Here is a 14,223-nt window from a genome sequence, read left to right as displayed (position 1 = left end):
TATTTTATTACATTTTGATAATTAAGTATGGTTATGCTATATGATAAGTATCATATTTTTACTGTAGACAATTTATATTATTTCTCATTTATTTTATTGACGTAGGGTAGGTGTACCAGTTATGGCCGTGGTGGTTCCCTATTTCGCCATACGTGATAATTCAATTGTTTTCAAATTTTTAATCGTTCTGCGCGTTCAAGTAGTAAGATATCAATTAAAACTAGAAAAAGAAACACATTCAAAAAGTTTTAGAATGGGGCAGTTTGCTAAATTTGTCATATGGCGAAATAGGGAACCACTATAGTCATAACTGGTACATTATCCCTAGTCCTTATGAAGATTCATTATCACGGTTGTATAAACATGATTTTTATTCATTTCAATTCATTTTATTTCTTCAATTTTATCAGTTTCAATATTGATTAATTATAACGGTTACAATTGCAGATATAAACATAAGTTTAGGAGCTTTATAATATTGATTATAAAGTCCAATCGATTCTATAGGCACATGGAAATTACAAAAAAAATGGTATTATGCAGCAAAAAGAAAGTTCAACCACTTCACTTTTCAGGAATAATAAATCTGGTTTTACGAAGACATTTAATAAAAAGAATTGTTAATTGCAGAAAGCTATCACGGCAGCGAGGCAAGATGGAGGCAGTGGTTATATTTTCAAAGTTACTTTTATATAAAACAGTCAACAAATCTAAAAAAAACCATTTTAAAGAATCAACATAAACTAGAACAGACAAGAGAGAGATTTGTCGACTGTTCCTTATTATGTTTGACTCTTTGGGCGTAACTCTTTTATTACGTAACTAAATTTATCGATTTTCAATTGATTTTACATTATATTGTTGGTACGGTATTGTGTTGACTATATTATTATTATATTGTGTTCCCATATTATTATATATTATACTTTGATCTGCTATATAAAATTTCATATAAACATCATTTGTGTTGGGAGGGAGCATTAGGGCATCATTGAAGTTACCAATGGACAAGGAAGTGGAATGCCAATCGGAGTCAGGAGGTGAAATGTTAGTCGTTTGTAGCTAACGCTTTTCTAGAAAACTAAATGATTCGACGCTTATGTGACAGAATATATGAAACATTGTTGTGCCTTGTGCAAAGTTTTGTATTTGTGTTGCTTTTTTTTCAGGAACAGCTTCTTCAAGTGTTGGAATTTTCCGTTTACATGTAATACAGAGGTATCCGGGTAATTCTTTTCTCGAATAAAACTACAAGTTTCCCTGGACATCAATACATGTTATCACAAGTTATAAATTTTATTCCTCATAGCTACCAGACAAGTCGTGACGTGCAAATTACTTACTTATATTTGGTTTATTATCCTAATTAATTGGTTCAACTTCCAGAAACATCATGAAATCTGCATATCGGAAACGCTAGCTTAATCACCGCTCTTCATATTTCAGCATGTCGTTCTTCTCCAGAAATCGTAAATCGTTTTGGAGATTACTTAAAAAGAATTAAATTAATTGAACATCTATATCTATGTCGGGTCTACCCCGTTTGGCATAATGCCATATGGCATAATGCCGTTTGGCATACAGTCGTTTGGCATAATAGCTGTTTGGCATAATGCCATTTGGCATAACGGTCGTTTGGCATAATCGCCATTTGGCATAATAGCCGTTTGGCATAATTGTAAATAGCATTGCATTTAATCAAATTCGTTCCATTAGGCAAAGGAGGTTTTGATAAACTGCACGTGATCGCACATTCTGCTGTCAGTTATTAATAGGACATACATAAAATCTTCATTTTTAAAAGGAAACCAACATATAATCACCGACAAACAGACGTAACACTCTAATTATGTTCATCGTACAGCAGAATAGCGCCCAATTCTAATATTTGGTAGTTGGCCGACGGGCCACTCGTGGCGCTCACATCACTTTTGTTAGAGTTTGACGTTTGCTCACTACCGCCACCTAGTTCACGGTTGGCCAAATGAGGTATTTTTAGCATTGGGCGTAAATGTTCACGTGACTATGTTTTAAATTGATATATGTTCTAGCTGTTACGTCTGTTTGTCTGTGATATAATGAAGCTCTTTTATAATTGCATCATACATGACTTCCGGGGCCATTATGTACGAGATATTATAGCGCATTTTTTTAACAAATTGTGTCCAACGCCTGAGTTATGTCATGTTATTTGAAAAAAGAAGGAACATAATGTTTTATGACGCATCTTATGGTCCTGGATATTACTATACCATTGCAGAATTTTCTTTTTCAAATTATGCCAAACGACCATTATGCCAAACGACTATTATGCCAAACAACTGTTATGCCAAACGACTATTATGCCAAACGGCTTTATGCCAAACGACTGTATGCCAAACGGCATTATGCCAAATGGCATTATGCCATACGGGGTAGACCCATCTATGTCATATATAACCATAATTTCTGTTTTTACATATTTCATAATAATTGTTTCATTTATTATACCATATCTGATCATATTTCTATTATTTTATGTGCTTTGGGTTGGGCTGGGACCACCAGGGCACCCGAATGAAGCGATTTGGACAGGGAGCTTGGGACTGCCTCCTCCCTGTTGTTAACATTTCGTGGATTGAGGGCGGGCTCTTCGACCCCATCTATTGGGAATATTCAGTCAATCGAGGGCTTGATTTTACAGTTGTTCGTGGAAGCTTTCTTCTGGAAGGAGATTCTCTTCCCCTGACGCGGGTTTCGTGCAAGTGTCTCTGCTTGCGGGTCCGCACATCCATTTTTGGCCCTTCATACAGGAGAATGACTGCTCACGAACAACAGTTCAATCTTGATCAAATCGCTTTTCAGATTATTCCAGTGCTATAGGCAGATGCCTTGCTACAATAGATGGTAGAACCAAATCATCATATATATATATATATATATATATATATATATATATATATATATATATATATATATATATATATATATATATATATATATATATATATATATATATATATATTTTTTTTTTTTTTTTTTTTTTTTTAATGGGTTTCAATCTCTGTAGATGCATTTCATCATTAAAATATGTTACGCATTGCGTTTAGCGCGATTTTCGTACGCTGTACGTTACCATGTGGATAGTGCGAATCCACCGTTGCATCTAATCCATTGGTTCAAAAATATTACCGATAAGCACTGGAAATTTTACGATCTACCATCTCCACTGCGAAGGGGCCGTGCCTCCCCTAGTGGTAATGGAAGGACATTGTCATCCTGAGTTAAAAAAAAACTTATTACATAATAATTAATAAAACACGATTATCTTATGATTAACAGAACAATTTGTTTACTGACAATACTCAATCTAGCGTCCCTTAACTTTCTTCCCAAATTGTGCTATTTTCGATGAATCCCATTTATTTTTACGTTTCGCCTCGGTGAACTCATTTTTGGGTTCCTGCAACAGATTTGATGAACCTGCAGTTTTGTACTCATACACAACGGCCTTCGGCCTATTGGTCCAACATTTGGTCAAAGCTGAAATGGAAGATGGTTTGATAGCAGCCAGGCCAAGCTTTTCTTTTTCGCCTAAACAGTCCGATTCAACTGCACGCCTTTTTATTGGCTTTTTGGTTTTATTTTCTGGCAGTAAAGTGGTGTTTTCTATTGTATCCGAAGTTTTTAAAAATAAATCACAATCGCGTAAGAGTTTTACTCCAGACGAATCAGCAGGCTCGGTTTTACTTTTTGAAACTTTTTTATCCTTCACTTCAATGAAAGCAATGTTTTGGTCTATTATCGCCGATAATTTTTTGCCCACAAACTTTTTCATGGACTCGGTTACGTTTATATCGCTTTGAAATACGTTCTCTTCTTCCACTAGATAACGGTTTGACTTGGGGCATTCACTGGCAGTTTTGATGACGTTATCTAAAAATAAAATATAAGTAAATATTTTTATCGATATAATATTTATCATTAACGTTAGAATTAGCATTAAGCATTTCGCACAAATTCGTAGTGGTCTAGAACTGTCCATTGTATGAGGGTAGCCTCCTTCCCGTCCGCTACCAAAGACAGAAAGTTGGGACTAACTCTTAGAAATTTGACTAACTCTCTTTAAGAAAGATGCAGAGAACTCTACGACCTCCCATAGGTGTTACAGGATGTTGTGGAATGTTGATGGAAAGGATAGTGCCATGGGATACGTTTGGTAGACGTTCTGTCCGCCTTAGCCGAGTGGTTAGAGTACGCGGCTACAAAGCAAAGCCATGCTGAAGGTGAAGGTCTGTGTTCGATTCCCGGTCAGCCCAGGATCTTTTCGTAATGGAAATTTCCTTGACTCCCCTGGGCATAGAATATAATCGTACCTGCAACACGATATACGAATGCTAATATGGCAACTCTGGCAAAAGAAAGCTCTCAGTTAATAACTGTGGAAGTGCTCATAAGAACACAAGCTAAGAAGCAGGCTCTGTTTCAGTGAGGACGTAATGCCACCCTCATGTAAATATAATTTGACCAGGGGCGTTATCTCAATGTCCATACAATTGTTTCTTAAAAATACGGTCATATCATAAAGTTTTAAGAGTTTACATGTGACTTATGCATTTTTTCGCTTATTGGATGTGTAAATTAGTGATAATCAATTATTTCATTTGAGGCTCAAGAATCTATCATTCAATCATCAGCAATCATCAAAATTGAAAAACCAGTTTTTTCGTTCAAATTTCAATCAATCCTTATTAAAATCTATCATCGTATTTCAGATAGCAAGTGCAATGCAATGATAGATTTTCTTGAGCATTGCTTCGATTTTGATGTACAAGGGGGTCAGGGGCCAAGTCTCCAGCATAAGTTTGAAAACTCACACCGTCCATAATACACCGAGGGGGTTTTGGAGTTTGGGAAGTAGGCAACGCAACACTGGCCCTAAAACAAAAAAGTTGTAAAACTCAACGGGGCACCCCCTAGATATGAGCCTTAGGGTAAGAAAAACACTCTCAAAATTTCAACTCAATTGGTTGCTTCACCAGCTGGCGCATTCGATTTGAAGTTTGTATGGGATATACGTCTCAAATATATTGAAAATTGATCATATGTCACTGTTTCGTTCCGTATACTTATTGTTCGCGTTCAAATAAGCCCAGAATGACAAATACACAAGTTGATACCCTAATGAACATAATTGCAGAAGGTTGTATCTGGATTTAATCTCATTTTCATTACTTTTTCAGTTGTTGAAAGTTAGGCTTAGATCAGCACTCCCGTACAGTCACTTATATGCATGCGACATGTGCCTCAGCTCGCCCAGCGTCATAGGTGGCTATGATGCGCTTAGTGGCTACCTCCAAGCTATGTGGAAGAAATACAAGCAGTATTGCATGATATACTTCAGATGGTTAAGGCTCAAGAATCCATCATTCAATCATCAGCAATCATCAAATATTGAAAACCAGTTTTTTTGTTCAATTTTACAGCAATCTGCATGAAAATCTATCATTACATTACCAATAGCAAGTGCAATGCAATGATAGAATTTCTTCAACATTGCTTCAATTTTGAGCAAAAAAACTGGTTTTGAAAATTTGTAGAACGATGATGGTTATTTTCCTCTTAAAACACCAACTTTATTAATTTTGATCATGGTAAAATCTTCTACAATACTCTTCGCTATTACATCAAGTAGTGTTTTTGAAATTCTGGGTCCAATTGAACGCGATCATAATTTTTCCTGAACCAAACAGTGGATGATGTGCTGTTGCTCATATGTTTGAGCTGAAAATCCCATATTAACTTCAATTCAATTGCGCCAGCTCATGGAACGATCAAATGAGCTGAATTATTCAGAAAGGCTTCTTCTAACTCTAAGGAATAATTCTGGAGGGTGCCCCGTGGAATTATACAACTTTGATTTTCTCCCATACTAAGCTGGGCCAGTCTACGCAACATCTTTGACCAGAAGGTTCTTTAAGTTTTGCTTCTACTCTTGACTTCCAATACACGTATGAATGATGCAAGTCCAAAAGAACATGAATCAGTCATACATATAGCGGTAGTGAAGTGTTTTGCCTAAGGATATGGAAAAGGAGGGATTTTGTGTAGTTTTTTGTAAATAGCTCTGTGGAACAAGTTTGTTATTAGTTAAAAATATAGTTGATCTTATTCATCTTGCAATCAGTAATAAGAATATTTACAGAAACATAATACTTATCTTTTCTCGGCCAATACGCTGCCATGTCTTTCCTCTTGGATGATTTTTTCCTCGTTGTAATGGCGGGTTAGATATGAAAACAAGGATGAAGAGAAAAATAAATGTTAGTGATTGTTACATGCTTTATTGCTGTATTGACCTACAATGAAATCATACAAAATTTGCTCTTTGGATTCCCATGATAACAATCCCCATGCAGCTTCCGAGAAATTCCATGGCAATGATCACTGTACGTACGCCATGTGCGGCATTCAGGACATCTCAACACTACTGATGACGAACAACAAAAAATGAATCCAAAAGAACAAAAACCTTAATGTTTCAATGTCGGACAATCCAGCTTTATTGCATGTGAGAAGTTTTTAGTGATATTCTCCCAACGGCATGTTAGTAAGCTCAAAACGATTATTGTAGTTGCAACTTTTAATTTAAATAGTTAAGCTAAGGGTCGGTTATCTTCTTCTATATAAATAAAAATGGAATGGTGTTTGTATGTCACGAAATGGCTTATGAACGGGTGAACGGATCGGGATGATTCTTTATCCGCTTTGTTCGTCAAGGGTTCCGACGTGTTTGTCTGTATAACAATCCCATGATATTCACCAGGAAAATTGGAAAAAAACGAGAGTGAACAGAACTGTCATTTTGTATGGGACGATTCATAGCATTTTTTAACAGCCTACTTGATGGCAAGACGAAGTTTGCCGGGACCACTAGTTGTATATAATTTTATAGATAAGCAGAAGTATAGCACCAACGCGAAGTAATGACCTTCCATCCCATCTTCAAGTGCTCCCCACAAACACAACACTTCATTCTGGAACTTTAGAACGTCCATGTTGTAACTTGTTCACACAAGAAATCTGCCTCGACCGAGTTGGCAGAACGCGCTCGTACCCCTTTCTGAACCAAAGGACAGGGTCTTTTCTTGAGCATTGCTTCGATTTTGAACAAAAAAAAACGGGTTTTGAAAATTTGTAAATCGGTGATGTTTATTTTCCTCGTAATGCAAGCGAATATCATCAGATCCACGAAAAACGCCTGCAAGTATGCATACATGCGACATTCCAATGTGTTTTATCAGATGGCCAAATTATATCAACTGAACAAAAACCGGAATCTATTTTGGGTATGCCTTATATACTCATTAGGGTGCGGCTTATTTTTCAAAAGTTCTCAAAACCAAAAATTCGTATGCTCTACTGAATTCTAATCACATTAAAAGAGAAACCTCAAAATCTGGGCCAAAAATATTGAAATTTAGAGGTGGCGCAAGCGTCTTGAAGGTAAATTTTCAGGTTTCCAACCGATTTTGAAACTTTTAGCATCAATACCTTCAAAATTAAATTTATGAAAACTCTATAGAACATCAAATTTGTCTAAAATCAAAAATAGTTTTAGTTATAAGTAATTTATTCAAAAAATTTCCTCATTTTTCTAAAAATTTCAACTTTGTTTGACCATAACTTCATGATTACTGAACAAAAAATTTTTTTGGTCCTATCGGAACCGGATGTGGACAGCTCGCAATTTCCCGGTGATTTAACCCGGATTCGTTACTGATCGGGAGTGAATTTAGTGGATTTGCACCGCGTGCAAAATGGCGTAGCCAATGATTGCAGTATACCGAGGTGGTGTGCGTGCAAAGATGCGATCGCAAATGCTCGATGCTTTGTGAATCGATTTTTGGTAGTGATGAAGTGATTGGATCTGCTTGAAATGCGGAAAGCTTGAATTGTTTAGTGAAAATCCATGATTTGGGTTTTAATTACGAAAATCAGCATCAGTGTGTGATTTATAAGCAGACAGTGCTCTGCCACCTGTGAAAAAAAGCTCCAAGCTATCAGAAAGCAGAATTAGGTTATGTTTGATTGTGGGCATGCCAGAGCGAGTCCGCAAATGCAAAAGCTTGAAAGCTTTAAGGAGTGTGTTTGTCTAAAGAGCCGCTGAAGAACAAAGTGAGGTTATGAATTTGTTTCGGTGAAGCGCGATGCTTACCGAATGAAAGGAAATGTGTTTTTGGTGGTTGTCAATACAACAACCGAAGAAAACTTGTCAACATTGGGTTAGTGAAGTGAAAATCGAAATGTAACCACATAACCAGAAAAATGACCGGAAAAAAGAAGAATCCAAAATTGAAGAGTGCTACTCAAAATGAAAATGAAAGTGATACACCAAAAGTGAAAAAGAGTCAAATCTCGAAGAAGAGTCTTCAGTTCGATCTCTCGAAAAACAAAAGTGACGAAAATAGAACGCTGGACACTGTTAATCAGTTGTCAGAACAATTTCCATCGGTCGCTCCTGCTTCGACAGTGAATCAGCAGGTTGTTTCTGTTACTGTTGACGCTGCAGTTCACAAGGAACAGGATCCAACGCTCAGTGTTGCTTACCAAAAGCAACTTGACCGCGACAAGAAAGAGAAAGCAGGAATGGATCGTGCTTTGGAAAATTTGATGGATCGTCAGGATCTGATTATCGAAAAGCTGTTTCGGATTCAACAATCGATCAAAACGGAGGCAGCAAACAACATTCATTACCTGAACCTTCAGTTGCAAACGATTCAACGAGCTTATGATGAATTTGACGTAGTGCACACGGATCTTCTGGCACTACTCCCAAGGGACAAACGAGGTGAGTCAACCCAGAAATATCTCAACTTTGAAGTCTTGCACGGTCAGCTGTACGTTGAAGTGCAGACAATGATTGCCAATAAATTGAAAGCTGATACGAACGTAGCGTTGCCGCTAAATGCCAATGCATCTTCTCTTCAAACCAGACCTCAGGTGGTAAACAATGTTCCACACCTGCAGGTACTACTCCCAACGTTCGATGGGAAGTTGGAGAACTGGTACGCTTTCAAAAGCATGTTCCGCACCGTGATGGATCGCTATCCACACGAATCACCGGCAATCAAATTGTTTCACCTCAAAAACTCGTTGATTGGAGAAGCGTCAGGTAAAATAGACCAGGATATAATCAATAATAATGATTATGAATCAGCTTGGCGAATGTTAGAAGATGCCTACGAGGATCAACGTTTGATCATCGATACGCATATCGACGCACTGTTCAACCTTCCAAGAATTACAAAGGAGAATGGAGAAGAGTTGCGATAATTGGTAGAATCATGCACAAAGCACGTGGATGCATTGAAAAACCATGATCTTCCTATGGAAGGATTATCAGAAATGATGCTCATCAACATCATTAGCAAGCGGCTGGATAGAGAGACTAGGAAACACTGGGAATCGTCATGGTCTCATGATGATCAACCTAGTTATGATGACTTGTTAGAATTCTTGAAGGATCGTTGTCGTATTCTTCAGAAACTGTCAAATCATGGCCAAGCCAGTCAACCACATACAATAACCAAGCCCAAGCAACAGAAGGTTTTCGTTCAGACCAGTAAAGAAACATGCCCATGCTGCTCAGGTTCTCACAATATTTACAAATGTGAAACCTTCAAGAAACTACAAATCCCTGAACGTTTCGAGAAGGTGAAAAGGGCAGGACTGTACTTCAACTGTCTTCGCACTGGACATCGTACAGTGGAATGCAAGACAGATAAGCAATGCAAAACGTGTGGCAAACGCCACCACAGTTATTTGCATTATGAACGTGCTGAAGATCCTAAGAAGCCGAGCGACAACAATCAACCGAAGAACCCTGTGCCGCAAGCCCAGATTGAACCCGAACCGGAACATCTAGCGGAAAAACGTACGATTAGCTGTTGTACGCAAGCAACGTCCGTGACGAAGCAGATTTTCCTGTCAACTGCGAAGGTGTTAGTGAGTGGATCTGGTAGTGTGACTACTACATGTAGTTTGGTTGGGTTGTCAGTGGACCTGGCTCCCCGCACGAGAAAACATTGTCATATGAACACGACTCAAGAGGACATCAACCAAACTCTTTTGAGATTCTGGGAGCTGGAAGCAGGATACGTTACCACCAAGATGACTGCAACTGAACGCGCTGTAGAACAACATTTCGAGGAACACTCTCGAAATAGCGAAGGGAAATACGTTGTAAGGTTACCTTTCAATGATCTTCAAAATCAGCTTGGCGATTCGTACGAAAATGCCAAGCGTCGTTGTAATAGATTGATCAGTAGTTTCTCCAAGAATCCGTCGAAACAAAAGGCGTATACAGACTTTATGAATAAGTATCGTCTACTTGGACATATGCAAGAGATAGCCAACGATCCCGCTGGTGGTTACTTTCTCCCACATCATGCGGTGTATAAGGAGAGTAATTCAACTACCAAAACTAGAGTTGTTTTTGATGCCTCGGCGGCCACGACAACGGGCATATCGTTAAACGATACGCAATTGGTGGGTCCAACTGTACAAAGTGATTTAATCACACTCATCCTGAGGTTTTGTACGCACCAAGTCGTATTGAAAGCGGATGTTCCTAAAATGTACCGTCAGGTACAGGTACATCCAGAGGACCGACGATACCAGCGGATCGTTTGGTTGAATGACAAAGGAGAGATGGTTACATTTGAGCTGACAACTGTCACTTATGGATGCTCCAGCGCTCCCTACCTTGCCACGAGGAGTTTGATACAGCTAGCCAAGGACGAGGCAAACGAATTTCCACTGCCATCGCGAGTAGTGAAAAAGGATAGCTACATAGATGATTTTATTACCGGAGGACGAACGGCTGCTGAAGTTGTTGAGACATACGAGCAGTTGCAAGCGATGCTGAAGCGGGGTGGTTTTGGAGCACACAAGTTCTGCTCTAACAGTTCAGAGGTGCTACGAGCCATACCGGCTGAGCTACAAGAGAAGCAGGTGGATTTCGAGCCATCGGAGGTGAACAACACCATCAAAACTTTAGGCTTGATCTGGAATCCTACTGATGATTATTTCGCGTTCAATGTGACGAACTTGATCAACCAAGGCACACCTACAAAACGAGTCGTTCTGTCAGAGATAGGTCGACTTTATGATCCGCTAGGTTTCCTAGGACCGGTAGGAACCATTGCGAAATTAACTATGCAAGAACTATGGCGATTGAAACTAGATTGGGACGACGAGCTTCCTGAAGAGCAGATGGATACATGGACGACTTTTCGTGAGCAATTGCTGTCCATACGAAACATTCGAAAGAAGAGCTGTGTCATTCCAGCCGGTGCGCAACGTATCGAACTACATGGCTACTGCGACGCCTCGAAACGAGCTTATGGTGCCTGCCTGTATGTGCGGTGTATTCTAGCAGATGGTAAGATCAACGTTCAACTTCTCTGCAGTAAATCTCGTGTTGCGCCTTTGAAACCGGTCACCATACCACGCCTTGAATTATGTGCTGGACTGGTTCTAGCACAACTGACGCGAAAATCAATGGAAGCGTTGGAAGTCAATTTCGACAGTGTCACACTCTGGTCAGATTCCCAAATCATTTTGAGCTGGCTAAAGAAATCTCCGTTGGTACTGAATGAATTCGTTTGCAATAGAGTTGTTTCCATCATCGAGCTCACACCAAACTTCCAGTGGCGCTACGTGAGATCCGAGTGTAATCCGGCAGATGCGTTGTCACGTGGAATGCTTCCAGAGCATCTAATAGAAAACCAGCTATGGTGGGGAGGTTCACCCGAACTTCGACATTCGCGATATTTGGAAGAAGAAGAGATGCCTCCCATTGACGATGAAGGCCTGCCGGAACTACGAAAACGTATTTTGATCAACATCAATAAGGAGCCCGCTTTTTATTTCGCGCGAGTCTGCAAGTTCACACGTCTGCAGTGTGCATGGGCATATGTTTGGAGGTTCATCGACAACTGCCGAGCGACGAAGAAGAACTGTGGGCATCTAACTGCATCAGAGCTATCCAGAGCAACTCAAACAATCGTGAAGCTGGTTCAGGAGGAAATGTTCTCGGATCTGCTCAAGGATCTGAAAATGGAGAAAACGAAGCGAAATAATTATTCTGGGCTAGCACCATATTTGGACCAAGCTGGCATAATAAGGGTCGGTGGACGGTTGAAATATTCGCATATTCCGTACGAGGGTAAACACCAGATCCTCCTTCCAGAGAAACACCATGTTATTCAGATCCTTGTTCGTCACTTGCATGAAAACAATCTTCATGTAGGGCAAAATGGATTAGTGTCCATTATTTTATTTTGTTTTACGGCTATAGCGGTCATGCGACTCAAAGCTAAAGGGAGTCTATAGAAGCAAATGATGGAAACGAATAGGTGCATAGGCGTCGCAAGGGAGCGACAAGATTGAAATTTTTTAATTAGGTGGTGAAAATTGAGCAAGCCATTTTTAAGTCAGTAAGCATCGAAGCGTCCTGTATTTTGCCTAGCTTCTCTACTGGAAAAGGGTTGGCTCAAAGCTTTGAGCTTTGCTACCAACACAGGCAAAATACAGGAGGCTTCAATGTGCTCTTATACTGACGGCAATCAACCGAACGGTTCTATCGATCGATGACTGATATTGGGAATTAACACGCAGTCAAAGATGGTTTGTCTTTATCATGTGTGCTCTTCCCACCAGTCACCACATGATCCTATTAGAACTGCATTTCTTATTAGCCAAATTTTTCATACATAGGAGAAGGTATCGACCGTGATTGTTTTATTTTATTTTGTTTTACGGCTATAGCGGTCATGCGACTCAAAGCTAAAGGGAGTCTATAGAAGCAAATGATGGAAACGAATAGGTGCATAGGCGTCGCAAGGGAGCGACAAGATTGAAAATTTTTAATTAGGTGGTGAAAATCGAGCAAGCCATTTTTAAGTCAGTAAGCATCGAAGCGTCCTGTATTTTGCCTAGCTTCTCTACTGGAAAAGGGTTGGCTCAAAGCTTTGAGCTTTGCTACCAACACAGGCAAAATACAGGAGGCTTCAATGTGCTCTTATACTGACGGCAATCAACCGAACGGTTCTATCGATCGATGACTGATATTGGGAATTAACACGCAGTCAAAGATGGTTTGTCTTTATCATGTGTGCTCTTCCCGCCAGTCACCACATGATCCTATTAGAACTGCATTTCTTATTAGCCAAATTTTTCATACATAGGAGAAGGTATCGACCGTGATTGTTTTATTTTATTTTGTTTTACGGCTATAGCGGTCATGCGACTCAAAGCTAAAGGGAGTCTATAGAAGCAAATGATGGAAACGAATAGGTGCATAGGCGTCGCAAGGGAGCGACAAGATTGAAAATTTTTAATTAGGTGGTGAAAATTGAGCAAGCCATTTTTAAGTCAGTAAGCATCGAAGCGTCCTGTATTTTGCCTAGCTTCTCTACTGGAAAAGGGTTGGCTCAAAGCTTTGAGCTTTGCTACCAACACAGGCAAAATACAGGAGGCTTCAATGTGCTCTTATACTGACGGCAATCAACCGAACGGTTCTATCGATCGATGACTGATATTGGGAATTAACACGCAGTCAAAGATGGTTTGTCTTTATCATGTGTGCTCTTCCCACCAGTCACCACATGATCCTATTAGAACTGCATTTCTTATTAGCCAAATTTTTCATACATAGGAGAAGGTATCGACCGTGATTGTTTTATTTTATTTTGTTTTACGGCTATAGCGGTCATGCGACTCAAAGCTAAAGGGAGTCTATAGAAGCAAATGATGGAAACGAATAGGTGCATAGGCGTCGCAAGGGAGCGACAAGATTGAAAATTTTTAATTAGGTGGTGAAAATTGAGCAAGCCATTTTTAAGTCAGTAAGCATCGAAGCGTCCTGTATTTTGCCTAGCTTCTCTACTGGAAAAGGGTTGGCTCAAAGCTTTGAGCTTTGCTACCAACACAGGCAAAATACAGGAGGCTTCAATGTGCTCTTATACTGACGGCAATCAACCGAACGGTTCTATCGATCGATGACTGATATTGGGAATTAACACGCAGTCAAAGATGGTTTGTCTTTATCATGTGTGCTCTTCCCGCCAGTCACCACATGATCCTATTAGAACTGCATTTCTTATTAGCCAAATTTTTCATACATAGGAGAAGGTATCGACCGTGATTGTTTTATTTTATTTTGTTTTATGGCTATAG

The 14,223-nt window shown here is 39.4% G+C and overlaps 1 protein-coding gene and 1 long non-coding RNA gene across 3 annotated transcripts in view; one reads left to right on the top strand and one right to left on the bottom strand.

Annotated features, from left to right (window-relative positions):
* The window catches only part of LOC5574440, a 63,724-nt gene that overhangs the window by 36,359 nt on the left and 13,142 nt on the right, over positions 1-14,223 (bottom strand). Inside the window, exon 2 of one of the 2 annotated variants that reach the window (XM_001661405.2) lies at positions 3,284-3,915. The exons of the other annotated variant lie outside the window; for it this stretch is intronic. Coding sequence (XP_001661455.2) covers positions 3,350-3,915 — 566 coding nt within the window. The 3' untranslated portion in view covers positions 3,284-3,349. Of the gene's footprint in view, positions 1-3,283; positions 3,916-14,223 lie in introns of those variants that run through there. 2 annotated transcript variants of the gene reach the window in all.
* The window catches only part of LOC110677884, a 58,356-nt gene that overhangs the window by 32,859 nt on the left and 11,274 nt on the right, over positions 1-14,223 (top strand). The gene's annotated exons all lie outside the window — the stretch shown is intronic.

The sequence above is a fragment of the Aedes aegypti genome, chromosome 3 (genome assembly GCF_002204515.2).
Source record: "Aedes aegypti strain LVP_AGWG chromosome 3, AaegL5.0 Primary Assembly, whole genome shotgun sequence".
Classification (NCBI taxonomy): Eukaryota; Metazoa; Arthropoda; class Insecta; order Diptera; family Culicidae; genus Aedes; species Aedes aegypti.
This window is presented reverse-complemented; position numbering and strand designations above follow the sequence as displayed.